At 50.2% G+C, this 17,609-nt stretch overlaps 2 protein-coding genes across 2 annotated transcripts in view; one reads left to right on the forward strand and one right to left on the reverse strand.

Annotated features, from left to right (window-relative positions):
- Positions 1–1,548: 1,548 nt before the first annotated feature.
- LOC126643951 (alpha-soluble NSF attachment protein-like) lies at positions 1,549–10,824 on the reverse strand. The gene is made up of 5 exons (XM_050322742.1): positions 10,668–10,824; positions 9,000–9,079; positions 6,056–6,172; positions 2,083–2,129; positions 1,549–1,953 (listed from the first exon to the last, which is right to left on the reverse strand). Exons 1-5 carry the CDS (start codon positions 10,808–10,810, stop codon positions 1,624–1,626), a joined length of 717 nt encoding a protein of 238 aa, XP_050178699.1. The 5' UTR covers positions 10,811–10,824; the 3' UTR covers positions 1,549–1,623.
- A 1,596-nt stretch (positions 10,825–12,420) lies between these two features.
- LOC126643952 (BRD4-interacting chromatin-remodeling complex-associated protein-like) overlaps positions 12,421–17,609 on the forward strand; it is a 34,860-nt gene continuing 29,671 nt past the window's right edge. The window contains 1 exon segment of the mRNA XM_050322743.1: positions 12,421–12,460. The gene's annotated coding sequence lies outside the window, so the exon portion shown is untranslated.

Below are 17,609 nucleotides of genomic sequence, written 5' to 3' on the forward strand. Positions count from 1 at the left end.
TGGGATAAAAACTGATAAAATGAGGATAAAACCAAATAAAACCTGGATTAAACCTTATAAAATAGGGATAAAACCTTATAAAACTGAATTAAACTGGGATAAAATCTGATTAAACTTGGATAAAATGAGGATTAAACCAAATAAAAGCAGATTAAACCTGGATGAAACCTGGATAAAACCTGGATAAAACCCAATAAAACCCAATAAAACCTGATTAAACCTGGATAAAACCTGGATAAAACCCAATAAAATGAGGATAAAAGCCAATAAAACCCAATTAGACCTGATTAAACCTGAATGAAACCTGGATAAAACCTGGATAAAATGAGAATAAAACTCAATAAAACCTGATTAAAGCTGGATAAAACCTGGATAAAACCTGGATAAAACCTGGAAAAAAGCCAATAAAAAGAGGATAAAAGCCAATAAAACCTGATTAAACCTGATTAAACCTGAATAAAACCTGGATAAGAACAGGTAACATGAGAATAAAACCTAACAAAATGAGGATAAAAGTCAATAAAACCCAATAAAACCTGATTAAACCTGGATAAAACCCAATAAAATGAGAATAAAGCCCCAAAATCTTTGGGATCAGAGCCCCAAAATTCCAAGGATTTGAGCCCCAAAATTCCAGGGATTGGAGCCCCAAAACCTTTGGAATTAGGGCCCAAAATTCCAGGGATTGGAACCCCAAAATTCCAAGGATTTGACCCCCAACATTCCAAGGATTTGAACCCCAAAATTCCAGGGATTTGAATCCCAAAATTCCAAGGATTTGAACCCCAACATTCCAGGGATTTGAACCCCAAAATTCCAGGGATTGGAGCCCCAAAATTCCAGGGATCAGAGCCTTGAAATTCCAAGGATTTGAGCCCCAAAATTCCAGGGTTTGGAGCCCCAAAATCTTTGGAATTAGGGCCCAAAATTCCAGGGATTGGAACCCCAAAATTCCAGGGATTGGAGCCCCAAAATCTTTGGAATCAGAGCCCCAAAATTCCAAGGATTTGAGCCCCAAAATTCCAGGGTTTGGAGCCCCAAATCTTTGGAATCAGAGCCCCAAAATTCCAAGGATTTGACCCCCAAAATTCCAGGGATTGGAACCCCAAAATTCCAGGGATTGGAGCCCCAAAATTCCAAGGATTTGAACCCCAAAATTCCAGGGATCGAACCCCCAAATCTTTGGAATCAGAGCCCCAAAATTCCAGGGACTGGAACCCCAAAATTCCAGGGTTTGGAGCCCCAAATCTTTGGAATCAGAGCCCCAAAATTCCAAGGATTTGAACCCCAAAATTCCAGGGATTGGAGCCCCAAAATCTTTGGGATCAGAGCCCCAAAATCTTTGGAATTAGAACCTGAAATTCCAAGGATTTGAGCCCCAAAATCTTTGGAATCAGAGCCCCGAAATCTTTGGAATCAGAGCCCCAAAATTCCAGGGACTGGAGCCCCAAAATCTTTGGGATCAGAGCCCCGAAATCTTTGGAATCAGAGCCCCAAAATTCCAGGGACTGGAGCCCCAAAATCTTTGGGATCAGAGCTCTGAAATTCCAAGGATTTGAACCCCAAAATTCCAGGGATTGGAGCCCCAAAACCTTTGGAATCAGAGCCCCAAAATCTTTGGAATTAGAGCCTGAAATTCCAAGGATTTAAACCCCGAAATTCCAAGGATTTGAACCCCAAAATTCCAAGGATCCGAACCCCAAACCCTTCACGATCGGAGCCCCCCCCCCAAAAAAAAAGCTGCAAATCCCGGGATTTTGGGCCGTTCCAGGCTGGATTTTTCCAGGAATTTTTTTGGGGGGAAGATTCCCAAGGTGCCAGGGAGGGAATTCCCGGCATTCCCGAGCCGTTTTTCCCGGGAATCCCCGGCCTGACCTTGTGGACGTCGACGAGGTCGCCCTCGTAGATCTCGGCGATGGCCACGTGCTGCTTGGCGGCCACCGTGAACCGGCCCTGCCAGGGGGGGAAAATCCGGGATTATCCCAAAAAAATACCGGGAAAAGCCATCCCAGAGGGAGCAGAACCCCCCCTGGAGGGGAAATTCCTGCTGGGAATTCCGTGGGAAGGGAGGGAAGGGCTCACCATGTCGGTGTAGATGTCGATGGCGCGGAGCAGGCACGACACGGCCTCTGGAAAACAGGGGGGAAATGGTGGGAAAGGGGGGAAAACTCCCTCTGGAATGTGGGGAAAACACCCTCTGGAATGTGGGAAAACACCCTCTGGAATGTGGGGAAAACACCCTCTGGAATGTGGGGAAGAGGGGGAAACAGCCCCTGGAAAAGTGGGAAAAACAGGCCCTGGAAAAGGGGGAAAAAGGGGGGAAAATATCCTCTGGAAAAGTGGGAAAAGAGGGAGGAAACAGCCCCTGGAAAACTGGGAAAAACACCCTCTGGAATGTGGGAAAAACACCCTCTGGAATGTGGGGAAGAAGGGGGAAACAGCCTCTGGAAAAGGGGGAAAAACACCCTCTGGAATGTGGGGAAAACACCCTCTGGAATGTGGGGAAAACACCCTCTGGAATGTGGGGAAAAGGGGGAAAAACACCCTCTGGAATGTGGGAAAAAGGGGGGAAAACACCCTCTGGAATGTGGGAAAAACACCCTCTGGAATGTGGGAAAACACCCTCTGGAATGTGGGGAAAAGGGGGAAAAACACCCTCTGGAATGCAGGGGAAAGGGGGAAACTGCCCCTGGAAAACTGGAAAAAACACCCTCTGGAATGCAGGGAAAAAGGGGGAAACAGCCTCTGGAAAAGTGGGAAAAACAGCCCCTGGAATGTGGGGGGAAAAGGGGAGAAACAGCCCCTGGAAAAGTGGGAAAAGAGGGAGGAAAAACCTGCTGGAAAAGGGGGAAAAACACCCTCTGGAATGCAGGGAAAAAGGAGGAAAACATCCTCTGGAAAACTGGGAAAAACAGCCCCTGGAAAAGTGGGAAAAACAGGCCCTGGAAAAGGGGGAAAAACACCCTCTGGAATGAGGGGAAAAGGGGGAAAAACATCCTCTGGAATGCAGAGAAAAAGGGGGATAAAGCCTCTGGAAAACTGGGAAAAACAGCCACTGGAAAAGGGGGAAAAACACCCTCTGGAATGCAGGGAAAGAGGGGGAAAACACCCTCTGGAATGCAGGGAAAGAGGGGGAAAACACCCTCTGGAATGAGGGGAAGAGAGGGAAACTGCCCCTGGAAAAGTGGGAAAAATAGGCCCTGGAAAAGTGGGGAAAGGGGGAAAGAAACACCCTCTGGAAAACTGGGAAGGGGGAAAAGTCCCTGCAAGGGAAGAATCCCCCCTGGAGAGAAAGGGGGGGAACCCCCAAAATCTTTGGGATCAGAGCTCGAAAATTCCAGGGATTGGAGTCCCACAACCTGTGGAATGAGGGTTCAAAATTCCAGGAATTAGAGCCCCCAAAATCTTTGGGATCAGAGCCCTGAAATTCCAGGAATTCAAACCCCAAAATCTCTGGAATGAGGGCTCAAAATTCCAGGGTTTGGAACCCCAAAATCTTTGGGATCAGAGCCCCAAAACCTTTGGAATTAAAGCCCCAAAATTCCAGGGATTGGAACCCCAAAATCTTTGGAATGAGGGCCCCAAAATTCCAGGGATTGGAGCCCCAAAATTCCAAGGATTTGAACCCCAAAATTCCAGGGATTGGAGTCCCAAAAGCTTTGGAATTAAAGACCCAAAATTCCAGGGATTGGAGCCCAAAATTCCAGGGGTTGGAACCCCAAAATCTTTGGAATTAAGGTCCAAAATTCCCGGGACTGGAGTCCCAAAACCTTTGGAATTAAAGCCCCAAAATTCCAAGGATTGGAGCCCCAAAATTCCAGGGGTTGGAACCCCAAAATCTTTGGAATTAAGGTCCAAAATTCCCGGGACTGGAGTCCCAAAACCTTTGGAATTAAAGCCTCAAAATTCCAGGGATTGGAGCCCCCCAAAATCTTTGGAATGAGGCCCTAAAATTCCAAGGACTGGAGCCCCAAAATTCCAAGGATTTGAACCCCAAAATTCCAGGGATTGGAACCCCAAAATCTCTGGAATTAAGGTCCAAAATTCCAGGGGTTGGAACCCCAAAATCTCTGGAATTAAGGTCCAAAATTCCAGGGATTGGAGCCTCAAAATTCCAGGGATTGGGACCCCAAAATCTTTGGAATTAAGGCCTAAAATTCCAGGGATTTGAACCCCAAAATTCCAGGGGTTGGAACCCCAAAATCTTTGGAATGAAGGTCCAAAATTCCCGGGACTGGAATCCCAAAAGCTTTGGAATTAAAGCCCCCAAAATTCCGGGCAGTCGGAGCCGCCCCCGCAGATTCCGCCGGAAGCCAAAACCGCGGGAATTCCACCCAAAAACTGCGGCTCCATCTGCTCGGAATCCGCGGGAATCCCGGAATTCCGGAGGGGAGCCAAAGCCCAAAGGGCTGGGAGCCAAATTCCAAAGGGTTGGGAGCCAAATTCCAAGGGAAAAAAGGGAAAAAAGAGCCCCCTCCAGGCCTGGGGGGGGAAATTCCGGCCGGAATTCCCGGATTTTGGGGGGCTTTGGGGGTGGAATTGTTGGGAATTCCCGAGGGAATGGAATTTTGGGGGGATTTGAGGGAATTTTGGGAGGATTTTTGGGAATTTTGGGGGGATTTGAGGGAATTTTGGGGGGATTTTTGGGAATTTTTGGGGGTTTTGAGGGGATTTTGTGCAATTCTAATGGGATTTTTGTGGAATTTTATGGGATTTCCACCTCCCAGCCCCTCCCAGGACCCCAAATCCCGGGAATTCCCTTGGGAATGTTTCTCCCTACCCTGTGGGTCGCACTTCTTGAAGGCATCGAGGAATTTCAGGTGAACTTTGTGCAATTTTAGTGGGATTTTGAGTGATTTTAACGGGATTTTCGTGGGATTTTGGGACATTTTCCATCTCCCAGCCCCTCCCAGGACCCCAAATCCCGGGAATTCCTTTGGGAATGTCGCTCCTCACCCTCTGGATTGGATTTTTTGGAGGGATTTGGGAGATTTTAAGTGAGTTTTATGTCATTTTAACGAGACTTTGTGCCATTTTAACGGGATTTTTATGGGATTTTGAACCAATTCCCGACTCCCAGCCCCTCCCAGGACCCCAAATCCCAGGAATTCCTTTGGGAATGTCGCTCCTCCCCTTATAGAACCATCTTTTTGGAGGATTCTGAAGGATTTTAAGTGAATTTTATGCAACTTTAATGGGATTTTATGGGACTTTAATGGGATTTTACAGGATTTTGGGATAATTCCTGACTCCCAGCCCCTCCCAGGACCCCAAATCCCGGGAATTCCTTTGGGAATGCTGCTCCTCACCCCCTGGATCCACATCTTTGAAGGATTCCGAGGGATTTTAAGTGAATTTTGTGTCATTTTAACAGGATTTTGTGCAATTTTAATGGGATTTGATGGGATTTTGGGACATTTCCCGACTCCCAGCCCCTCCCAGGACCCCAAATCCCTGGAATTCCTTTGGGAATGTTTCTCCCTACCCTGTGGGTGGCACTTTTTGAAGGATTCTGAGGGATTTTAAGTGAATTTCATGCCATTTTAATGGGATTTTGGGCAATTTTAACTGTATTTTAATGGGAATTTGTGGGATTTTGATGGGATTTTATGGGATTCCCGACTCCCAGCCCCTCCCAGGACCCCAAATCCCAGGAATTCCTTTGGGAATGTCGATCCTCCCCTTCTAGAACCCCCTTTTTGGAGGATTCTGAGGAATTTTAAGTAAATTTCATGCCATTTTAATGGGATTTTGTGCAATTTTAACGAGATTTTATGGGATTTTAATGGGATTTTTGTGGATTTTGAGCCAATTTCCGACTCCCAGCCCCTCCCAGGACCCCAAATCCCGGGAATTCCTTTGGGAATGCTGCTCCTCACCCTCTGGATCCACACCTTTGAAGGATTCTGAGGCATTTTAAGTGAATTTTGTGCAATTTTAGTGGGATTTTGAGTGATTTTAACACAATTTTCTGGGATTTTGGGACAATTCCCGACTCCCAGCCCCTCCCAGGACCCCAAATCCCGGGAATTCCCTTGGGAATGTCTCTCCCTACCCTGTGGGTCGCACTTTTTGAAGGCGTTGGCGGCGTCCACGAGCCGGGAGGCGGCGTCGGGTTTGCTCTGCAGCTGCTCGTGGAGTCGGGAAGCTCGGCAGAAAGCGCTCCCTGCCTCTGGAAAACACGGAGAACGGGTCATTCCCGGAATTCCCAGCCTCTGGAATGCTCATAGGGATCATTCCCAGCTTTTCCACATCATTTCCAGCATTCCCAGCCCCTGGAAAAGGGACAGGGATCGTTCTCAGCCCCTGGAAAAGAGGAATAGTAAGTCATTTTTGGCATTCCCAGCCTCTGGAAAACAGGGATAACGGGTCATTCCCGGAATTCCCGGCCTCTGGAATGCTCACAGGGATCATTCCTGGTGTTTCCAGGCCCTGGAAAAGGGATAAGGATCGTTCCCAGCCCCTGGAAAAGAGGGATAATGAATCGTTTCTGGCATTTCCAGTCCCTAAAAAATAGGGATAATGGATTATTCCTGGAATTCCCAGCCTCTGGAATGTTCACAGGGGTCATTCCCAGCGTTTCCAGCATTCCCAGCCCCTGGAAAAGGGACAGGGATCACTCCTAGCCCTTGGAAAACAAGGATAATGGCTCATTTTTGGCATTCCCTGCCTCTGGAAAACAGGGATAGCGGGTTATTCCCAGAATTCCCAGCCTCTGGAATGCTCACAGGGATCATTCCTGGCGTTCCCAGGCCCTGGAAAAGGGACAGGGATCACTCCCAGCCCCTGGAAAAGAGGGATAATGAATCGTTTCTGGCACTTCCAATCCCTAAAAAATAGGGATAACGGGTCATTCCCAGAATTCCCGGCCTCTGGAATGCTCACAGGGGTCATTCCCAGCTTTTCCACATCATTTCCTGGAAAGGGACAGGATCTCCCAGCCTCTTGAAAAATGGGGATAATGGCTCATTTCTGGTACTTCCAGTCCTCTGAAAAATAGGGATAATGGATTATTCCCAGAATTCCCGGCCTCTGGAATGCTCACAGGGATCATTCCCAGCTTTTCCACATCATTTCCAGCGTTCCCAGCCCCTGGAAAAGGGACAGGGATTGTTCCCAGCCGCTGGAAAAGAGGGATAATGGGTCATTTTTGGCGTTCCCAGCCTCTGGAAAACAGGGATAATGGGTCATTCCCGGAATTCCCAGATCATTCCGAATGCTCCTGGATCATTTCCAGTGTTCCCAGATCGTTTCCAGCATTCCCAGCCTCTGAAAAATGGGGATAATGGCTCATTTCTGGTACTTCCAGTCCCTAAAAAATAGGGATAATGGATTATTCCCAGAATTCCCGGCCTCTGGAATGCTCACAGGGATCATTCCCAGCTTTTCCACATCATTTCCAGCGTTCCCAGCCCCTGGAAAAAGGATAAGGATCGTTCTCAGCCCCTGGAAAAGAAGGATAATGGGTCATTTCTGGCATTCCCAGCCTCTGGAAAACAGGGAGAACGGGTCATTCCCAGAATTTTAAGGGCCATTCCTGGGAATTCTGGGGCCCATTCCCGAGGGATTTTGGGGCTCATTCCCAAGGAATTTTGGGCCCATTCCCGAGGGATTTTGAGGCTCATTCCTGGGAATTTTGGGGATCATTCCCAAGGAATTTTGGGGCCCCATTCCCAGGAATTTTGGGCCCATTCCCAAGGGATTTTGAGATTCATCTGGACCCATTTCAAAAGGATTTTGAAGCCCATTCCTGAGGGATATTCTGAGGCCCATTCCTGACAGGATTTTGGGGCTCCATTCCCGGGAATTCTGGCAGCTCATTCCCAAGGCATTTTGGGGACCAATTCGTGAGGAATTTAAGGGCCCATTCCCAGGAATTTTGGGCCCATTGCGGATAGATTCTGGGGCTCATTCCCAAGGAATTTTGGGGCTCATTCCGAGTGGTATTTGAGGCCCATTCCTGACAGATTTTGGGGCTCATTCCTGAGAATTCTGGGCCCATTCCAAGGAATGTTCTGGGAGTCAATTTGTGAGGAATTTTAAGGGTGTTCCTATTCCTGGGAATTCTAGGCACTGCATTCCCAAGGAATTTTGGGGCTCATTCCCAAGAGGATTTTGGGGCCCATTCCTAGGAATTCTGGGCCCATTCCAAAGGATTTTGGGGCCCATTCCTGAGGATTTTGGGCCCATTCCTGAGAATTTTGGGCCCATTCCCAAGGAATTTTGGGGCCCATTCCCGAGGAATTTTGAGGCTCATTCCTGAGGAATTTTGAGGGCTCATTCCCAAGGAATTTTGGGGCCCCATTCCCAAGGAATTTTGGGGCCCATTCCCAAGGGATTTTGGAGCATTCATCTGGGCCCATTTCAAAAGGATTTTGGGGCCCATTCCTGAGGGATTCTAGGGCCCATTCCGACGGAATTTTGGGGCTCATTCCCGGGAATTCTGGGGCCCATTCCCAAGGTATTTTGGGGACAATTTGTGAGGAATTTTGAGGGCCCATTCCCAGGAATTCTGGGCCCATTCCAAGGATTTGGGGCCTGTACAGGATTTTGGGGCTCATTCCCAAGGATTTTGGGGCTCCATTCCCAAGGGATTCTGGGGACAATTTGTGAGGAATTTTGGGGCTCATTCCTGGGAATTCTGGGGCCCATTCCCAAGGGATTTTGGGGTCAATTTGTGAGGAATTTTGGGGGCCATTCCTGGGAATTCTGGGGCCCATTCCCAAGGGATTTTGGGGCTCATTCCCAAAGGATTTTGGGGCTCATTCCCAAGGGATTCTGGGGCCCATTTGTGAGGAATTTTGAGGAGCCATTCCCAGGAATTCTGGGCCCATTCCCAAGGAATTTTGGGGCCCATTCCTGACAGATTTTGGGGCTCATTCCCAAGGAATTTTGGGGGCCCATTCCTGACAGATTTTGGGGCTTATTCCCAGGAATTCTGGGCCCATTCCCAAGGAATTTTGGGCTCATTCCCGAGGATTTTGGGGCTCAGGACCCACCACTCCAGTTCTTGGCCATCTTGAAGAGGTTGGCAGCTCGGGTGTAGCACTCACAGGCCTCCTCCAGCCGGGAAGAACCCCTGGAAAAACGGGAAAAATGGGAATTAGGGAAGGGAAAAAGGGGTTTGGGGGTCCAGGAATGGTCACAGATGGGAAAAACCTGGAAAAATGGGAAAAATGGGAATTAGGGAAGGGAAAAAGGAAGATTGGGAATCCAGGGGGGCTCACAGGGCTCCTCCAGCCTGGAAAAACCCCTGGAAAAATGGGAAAAATGGGAATTAGGGGTGGGAAAAAGGGGGATTGGGGGTCCAGGAGTGGTCACAGATGGGAAAAAAACCTGGAAAAATGGGAAAAATGGGAATTAGGGACATGAAAAAGGAAGATTGGGAATCCAGGGGGATTCAAAAGTGAAAAAAAAATCCAGGAAAAAACGGAGAAAAATCAGATTTAGGAGTGGGAAAAAGGGGGATTGGGGGTCCAGGAATGGTCAGAGATGGGAAAAACCCCTGGAAAACCTGGAAAAATGGGAATTAGGGGTGGGAAAAACCCTCCAAAATCCCCCCTCCCCCCCCTCAATCAATGACAACCCCTCAGGGACCCCCAAAGCTCCTCAGGGACCCCCCAAATACCCCCCCAAGATCCAAAAAGTCAACTTTGGGACCCCCAAAGCTCCTCAGGGACCCCAAAACCCCCTCAGGGACCCCAAAGCCCCTCAAGGACCCCTCAAAGCCCCTCAGGGACCCCCAAAGCCCCTCAGGGACCCCCCAAAATATCCCCCCAGGATCCAAAAAATCAACTTTAGGACCCCCAACGCCCCTCAGGGACCCCCAAAGCCCCTCAGGGACCCCCCAAAACCCCCCCCAGGATCCAAAAAATCAACTTTAGGACCCCCAAAGCCCCTCAGGGACCCCCAAAGCCCCTCAGGGACCCCAAAAGCCCCTCAGGGACCCCCAGGCCCCCTCAGGGACCCCCAAATACCCCCAGGATCCAAAAATCAACTTTAGGACCCCAAAGCCCCTCAGGGACCCCCAAACCCCCCAGGATCCAAAAAACACCTTTAGGACCCCCAAAGCCCCTCAGGGACCCCCAAATCAAACCCAGGACCTCCAAATCCCCCAGGACCCCCAGACCCCTCAAGGACCCCCAAAGCCCCTCAGGGACCCCCAAAACGCCCTCAGAATCCACAAAATCAACTTTGGGACCCCCAAAGCCCCTCAGGGACCCCCAAATCAAGCCCAAGACCCCCAAATCCCCCAGGACCCCCAAAGCCCCTCAGGGACCCCCAAAGCCCCTCAGGGACCCCCAAATCAAACCCAGACCCCTCAAACTCCTCTCAGGACCCCCAAATCAAATCAGGAACCCCAAGTGCCCCTCAGGACCCCCAAATAAATCCCAACCCCCAAATCCACCCCAGGATCCCAAAAATCAATCCCAGACCCTCCAAACCCCTCAGGGACCCCCAGTTCTCCTCCAACCCCCCAATTCTCCCTAACCCCCAAAACCCCTCAAGGACCCCCAAATCAACCCCAGACCCCCAAATCCCACTCAGGACCCCCAATCCCCTAATCCCCTCTAATCCCCCAATCCGACACCCCCTCAGGGACCCCCCAAAGCCCCTCAGGGACCCCCCCAAAACCCCCCCCAGTTCCCCCCCGTTCCGGGACGCACCCGAAGAGCGCCCCGAGGAAAGAGGAGGCCCCGCGGACCTTCCTGTCGGCCTCGCTGAGGAGCCGCTTCGCCTCCTCCTCCTTCTCCTTCTCCTTCTCGCCCTTCGCCTTCTCCGGCCCCGGCGCCGCCATCGACGCCGCCATCTTGGGGAGCCCCCCCCCCCCTCCTCCGTCCCACGTGACCCGCGGGGCGCGCTCCCATTGGGTGAGAGCGCCACGCGAGGGAGCGCCCCCCTCGGGACTCTTCTGCTCTGGCCCCCCAACAGGGAGGCGCCCCCTGGCGGGCGGGAGGACCCTCCGGGGGATTTTGGGGCATTTTTGGGTAGATTTGGGACATTTTGGGGCAGTTTGGGGGGTTTAGGTGATTTTTTAGGGTTTAGGCGATTTTTGGGGGTGTTAAGAGGTGGTTTGGAGGAGTTTTGGGGGTGATTCAGAGGGAGTTCGAGTTCGTTTTTAAGGATTTTTCGGTGGTTGGGGAGCGATTTTGGGAGGATTTTGGGACATTTTGGGGCAGTTTGGGGGGTTTAGGTGATTTTTAGGATTTTCGGGGATTTTTAGGATTTTCGGGGATTTTTTTCGGGGAATTTTTGGGGAATTTTCGGGGATTTTTCCGAGTTTTGGGGGGAGATTTTCGAGGGATTTTTTGGGAGGATTTTGGGACATTTTGGGGCAGTTTGGGGGGTTTAGGTGATTTTTAGGATTTTCGGGGATTTTTTTTCGGGGAATTTTCGGGGATTTTTCGGAGTTTTGTGGGGGTTTTGGAGTGGCGATTTTGGAGGGATTTTTGGGGGGGATTTTGGGACATTTTGGGGCAATTTGGGGGGTTTAGGTGATTTTTAGGATTTTCGGGGATTAGCGCCCGCTCAGGGGGCGTGGTTATGCAAATGAGCGCTGCCTGGGTCGTTTGATCCCTTAATGAGCGTGGTTCATGCTAATAATCGACATAATTGGCGCGGTTATGCAAATTCTCCGCCAAGGGGGCGTGTTCATGCTAATATCGCTCGGGTGGGCGTGTTTTATAACCAATTATGGCTTTACTGGGCGTGGTTATGCAAATTATCGGCTAAGAAGGCGTATTTATGTTAATATTAACGTGGTGGGCGTGGTTTAAGCCTTTATTTTTCATTAGTGGGTGTGGTTATGCAAATTATCGGCCAAAGCGGTCTATTTATGTTAATATTAACGTGGTGGGCGTGGTTTATGCCTTTATTTGGCATTAGTGGGCGTGGTTATGCAAATGAAGCATTGAGGGGCGTGACTATGCTAATCTACGATGTGTGGGCGTGGTTTAGAAACATAGTTGTCATTGATGGGCGTGGTTATGCAAATCACCGTCACGGGGGCGTGTTTATGCTAATATATGGGCGTGGTTTCCGATGGAACGCACACCCAGTGGGCGTGGTTATGCAAATCACCCCGGAGGGGGCGGGTGTGTGGGGGGGGTCTTTCCTGAGGCGACTTCTTCGGGAGGGGCGTGTCCGTCCCACTGCCTGTCCCGCCGCGGCTGAACGGGGCGCGGTTCATGCAAATTAAACCCCTCCCACCTTATTTTTTTTAGGGGGGGGTGACTCCCCTTCCTTCGCCGTGAACTCCAACCCTTTTTCCCCCGTTTTTTATTCCGTTTAGTCGGATTTTTGAGGGTTTTTTATTAACATTTCGGAGCAGGCGGCGCGGCGAACCGCTAAAAAAGCGGGGTCCTGCGCTGAGGGGGAGGGAAAAGGGGCGGGGTTTCCACCCCCGCCCGTGCAGGGGCGCCTGGGAGACCCCGCGCCGGGCGCCGCTCGGGCCCTCACGGTGAGTCCGCCCCGAATTTCAAAAAAAAACAACAAAAAAAACCCAAAAACCCCAGAAACACCCACCCCAGAAATAAAAAAAAACAAAACAACCCCCCTTCCTCCGGAGGATTTTAAAAAAAAAAAAAAAACCCTGATTGGTTTTCCCCTTCCCTCAACCTCCCCCTTTCCCTTCCCTTCCTTTCCCCTCACTCCCAACCCCCTCCCGCCCTCCCCCTCAGGAAAATCACGGCTCTGTCGCGACAGGGCCTTTTCCCCCTCACCCAACCGGGCCCCTCGCGCCGCGCTCTGAGGGGAGGGGGAGGAGAAGGGTTTGGGGATTTGGGGAGGGAGGGGGCTCTGAACCCCGGGTTAAAACGGGCCTGGAATTTGGGGGGGGGAGAGGGCCTTCGGCCTCGGCAGGAGCAGCCGCGTCTTCCTCTTCCTTCTCCTCCTCTTCCTCGTCTTCCTCTTCCTCCTCCTCGTCCTCCTCCTCTTCATTCTCCTCCTCCTCCTCCTCTTCATCTTCCTGCTGCTGCTGCTTTTCCTTCTCATCTTCTTCATCTTCCTCCTCTTCCTCTTCTTCCTCTTCATCTTCATTCTCCTGCTCCTCCTGCTCTTCCTCCTCGTCCTCCTCGTCTTCCTCCTCCTTCTTCTCCTCATCCTCATCTTCTTCCTCCTCTTCCTCCTCCTTCTCGACCTCTTCCTCCTCCTCCTCCTGCTGCTGCTCTTCCTCCTCATCTTCATCCTCCTCCTCCTCCTCCTCCTGCTTTTCTTCCTCCTCTTCCTCCTCTTCCTCAGGGCCTCCTGGGTCTGGAGCTGCCCCTGGGCTTTTGGGGGTCCTTCCTCCTCTTCATCCTCCTCTTCCTCCTCATCCTCCTCCTCCTGCTGCTGCTGCTGCTCTTCCTCCTCATCTTCATCCTCCTCCTCCTCCTCCTCCTGCTTTTCTTCCTCCTCTTCCTCCTCTTCCTCAGGGCCTCCTGTGTCTGGAGCTGCCCCTGGGCTGGGTTTGGGGGTCCTTCCTCCTCTTCCTCCTCCTCCTCCTGCTGCTCTTCATCCTCATCTTCATCCTCCTGCTGCTGCTTTTCCTGCTCATCTTCCTCTTCCTCCTCACACTCTCCCTCCTCTCCCTCCTCTTCCTCCCCCTTCTGTCCCTCCTGGCCTGGGTCTGGAGCTGCCCCTGCTCTCTGTGTGTGTGTCTGTGTGACCTTCCTCATCTTCCTTCTCCTCTTCCTCCTCATTTTCCTGCTGCTGCTCTTCCTCCTCCTCTTCTGCTCTTCCTCCTCCTCTTCCTCCTCCTGCTCTTCCTCCCCCTTTTCCCCCTCCTGGCCTGGCTTTGGAGCTGCCCCCTGTTCTGGTTGGGGTGTTCATGTCTGGCCTTCCTCCTCCTGCTCTTCCTTCTCTTCCTCTTCCTCTTCCTCCTCATCTTCCTCATCTTCCTCCTCCTCTTGCTGCTGTCCCTCACGCTGGCTCTGTGTGTCCCCTCAGGATCTTCCTCTTCCTCCCCCTCCTCTCCCTCCTGGCCTGGCTTTGGAGCTGTTTTGGGGGCTCCTTCTGGGGGTCCTTCCTCATCTTCCTCCTGCTGCTGCTCTTCCTCCTCATCTTCATCCTCCTCCTCCTCCTCCTCCTCCTCCTGCTCTTCTTCCTCCTCTTCCTCCTCTTCCTCCTCCTGGCCTGTGTTTGGAGCTGCCCCTGGGCTGGGTTTGGGGGTCCTTCCTCATCTTCCTCTTCCTCTTCCTCCTGCTCTTCCTCCTCCTCCTGCTGCTGCTGCTTTTCCTCCTCATCTTCCTCCTCTTCCTCCTCCTCTTCCCCTTCATCTTCCTCATCTCCCTCCTGCTGCTGCTGCTGCTGCTTTTCCTCCTCATCTTCCTCCTCTTCCTCCTGCTCTTCCTCTTCATCTTCCTCATCTCCCTGCTGCTGCTGCTGCTGCTGCTTTTCCTCCTCTTCTTCCTCCTCTTCCTCCTGCTCTTCCCCTTCATCTTCCTCATCTCCCTGCTGCTGCTGCTGCTTTTCCTCCTCATCTTCCTCCTCTTCCTCCTGCTCTTCCTCTTCATCTTCCTCATCTCCCTCCTGCTGCTGCTGCTGCTTTTCCTCCTCATCTTCCTCCTCTTCCTCCTGCTCTTCCTCCCCCTCCTGGCCTGGGTTTGGAGCTGCCCCCTGCTCTGGTGGGGTGTTCATGTCTGGCCTTCCTCCTCCTCTTTCTCCTCTTCCTCCTCCTCCTGCTGCTCTTCCTCCTCTTCTTCTTTCTCCTCCTCCTGCTCCTCCTCCTCCTCTTCCTCCTCTTCCTCTTCCTGCCCTTCCTTTTCCTGCTCAGGGACCCAGAGCTGCTGGGAGGGGGTCCCTCCTCTTCCTCCTCCTCTTCATCTTCCTCTTCCTCTTCCTCCTCAAGGACTCAGCTGGGGGGGTGTGTCCTTCCTCTTTCTCCTCCTTTTCTTCTTCCTCCTCTTCCTCCTCTTCTTCCTCCCCCTCTTTCTCCTCTTCATCTTCCTCCTGTTTCTGTTTCCTCCTCCTCTTGTTCTTCCTCCTCTTCTTCCTCTCCTTCCCCCTCTTCCTCCTCCTTCTTCCTATTCCTCTTCCTCCTCCCCCTCTTCCTTTTCCTCCTCTTCCTTCTTCTCTTTCTCTTCCTCCTCCTCTTCCTCCTCCTCTTCCTCTTCCCCCTCTTCCTCTTCCTCCCCTCCTTTTTTCCCCCCCCCAGCAGGGCCAGTTTTGGGATCCCCGGAATTCCCGGAGCCCAAAATCGAACCCTTGCCCCAAATTTACCCCAAATCCACCCAAAATTCACCTCAAATAAACCCCAAAGTCACCCCAAATTTATCCCAGATTTATCCCAAATTTATTCCCAAGTTTATCCCAGATTTATCCCCAAATTTATCCCAAATTTATCCCCAAAGTCACCCCAAAATTATCCCCAAGTTTATCCCAGATTTATCCCCAAATTTATTCCAGATTTATCCCCAAATTTATCCCAGATTTATCCCAAATTCACCCCAAATAGACCCCAAAGTTACCCCAAATTTATCCCCAAGTTTATCCCAAATTCACCCCAAATTTATCCCAGATTTATCCCCAAGTTTATTCCAGATTTATCCCAAATTTATCCCCAATTTTACCCCAGATTTATCCCTAAGTTTATCCCAGATTTATCCCAGATTTACCCCAGATTTACCCCAGATTTACCCCAGATTTACCCCAAATTTATCCCAAATTTACCCCAAGTTTACCCCAAATTTACCCCAAATTCATCCCAGATTTATCCCAAATTCACCCCAAGTTTATCCCAGATTTACCCCAAATTCACCCCAAATTGACCCCAGATTTATCCCGATTTTATCCCAAATTTACCCCAGATTTACCCTAAATTTACTCCAAATTTATCCCAATTCCACTCCAAATTCACTCCAAATTTATCCTGGGTTTATCCCCCATTGACCCCAAATTGACCCCAAATTGACCCCAAATTCATCCCAGATTTACCCCAAATTTACCCCAAAGTCACCCCACTTTTATCCCAGTTTTACCCCAAATTCCCCCTCAATTCACCCCAGTTTTACCCCGGATTTATCCCAGATTTGCCCTGGATTTATCCCTCTTTTATCCCCAATTTACGCTCGTTACTCCCAATTTTATTCCGGATTTATCTCAGTGTTGTTTGGGATTTATCCCAATTTTATCCCAGGTTTATCTGGGATTCATCCCGGATCTATCCCAGTTTTATCCAGGATTTATCCCAGTTTTATCCCAGATTTATCCTGGAATTATTTCAGTCGTATCCCAGATTTACTCCCTGTTCCTCTGGAATTTATCCCAGTTTTATCCTGGATTTATCCCACATTCATCTCAATTTTATCCCAGTTGTATCCCAGATTTACCCCCCATTCCTCCCAGATTTATCCCAATTTTATCCTGGATTTATCCTCCATTTATCCCAGTTTTATCCCAGATTTACCCAGGATTTATCCCAATTGCATCCTGGATTTATCCCCCATTCATCCCAGTTTTATCCCAATTTTATCCTGGATTTATCCCAATTTTATCCTGTGTTTATCCCCCATTCATCCCAGTTTTATCCCAATTTTATCCTGGATTTGTCCCAGTTTTATCCCAGCTTTTCCCACCCCTGGACCCCGGAATTTCAGGAAAATCCAAACCAGGAACCCCCTCAGGGAGTCCCCAAAAAATCCAGGATAGGACTGGGAAAAAAAAACAAAACCAGGGAAAATCCAGGATTTGGGAACCTCCGGATGCTTTTCCCTCCTCTCCAGGAATTCCCTTGGAATTCCCACTTTTCCCAGGCCCAAAACCCCCCTGGATGAGCTTTGGATCCAGGGCTGGAATTCCCTGGTTTTCTACCCCAAAACATTCCCATTTTTTTGGTGTTTTCCTGCTCCCAAATTCCTTGAAATCCCGGGAAAAGGGGGAATGGCTGAACCTGGGGAATCCTTGGGAGGAGGAAAAGTGGGAATTTCTCTCGGGAAAAAGGGGTTGGAATGTCGGGAATTCCCAACGGGCTTCAGTTTTGGTTTTTTTTAAGGATTTTCCCACAAAAAAAAAGAAAAAAAGTGGGAAAGAATTCTTGGAATTGTTTGGGTTTCTTGGATTTGGGAAATGGGAAAAGGGGGGAGGGAATTCTGAGGAATTTTGGGCTCAATTCCTGAGGGATTTTGGGATCAATCCCTGAAGGATTTTGGGATCAATCCCTTTTCCTCTGGAATTTTGGGATCAATCCCTGAGAGAACTTTGGGATCAATCCCTGAAGGATTTTGCGATCAATCCCTTTTCCTCTGGAATTTTGGGATCAATCCCTGAAGGATTTTGGGATCAATCCCTTTTCCTCTGGAATTTTGGGATCAATCCCTGAAGGATTTTGGGCTCAATCCCTCAGGAATTTTGGGATCAATCCCTGAGGGATTTTGGGCTCAGTCCCTCAGGAATTTTGGGTTCAATCCCTTTCCCTCTGGAATTTTGGGCTCAACCCCTCAGGAATTTTGGGCTCAATCCCTTTCCCTGCTGGATTTCTCCAGGAATTCCCTCCCCATCCCCTCATCCCTTACTTCCCTTGGAATTCCCTCCCGGAAAACCCCTCAAATTCCCTCTTTTTCCCCCTTTTCCTGAGGTTTTATCCCAATTTTCCCCCCAATCCCCGCCCGGGGTTGAAGCCCCGAGGGAAAAGG

The sequence above is a fragment of the Myiozetetes cayanensis genome, unplaced genomic scaffold (assembly GCF_022539395.1).
Source record: "Myiozetetes cayanensis isolate MyiCay16 unplaced genomic scaffold, myiCay2020 scf282, whole genome shotgun sequence".
In the NCBI taxonomy this organism is placed as follows: domain Eukaryota; kingdom Metazoa; phylum Chordata; class Aves; order Passeriformes; family Tyrannidae; genus Myiozetetes; species Myiozetetes cayanensis.

Coding starts and splice junctions, on each gene's coding strand:
- LOC126643951 (XM_050322742.1), bottom strand. CDS start 10,810: ATGGCGGCGTCGATGGCGGCGCCGGGGCCGGAGAAGGCGAAGGGCGAG. Junction 6,173..8,999: donor GATGGCCAAGAACTGGAGTG/GTGGGTCCTGAG, acceptor CGTGTTTTCCAG/AGGCAGGGAGCGCTTTCTGC. Junction 2,130..6,055: donor CAAAAAGTGCGACCCACAGG/GTAGGGAGAGAC, acceptor CCTGTTTTCCAG/AGGCCGTGTCGTGCCTGCTC.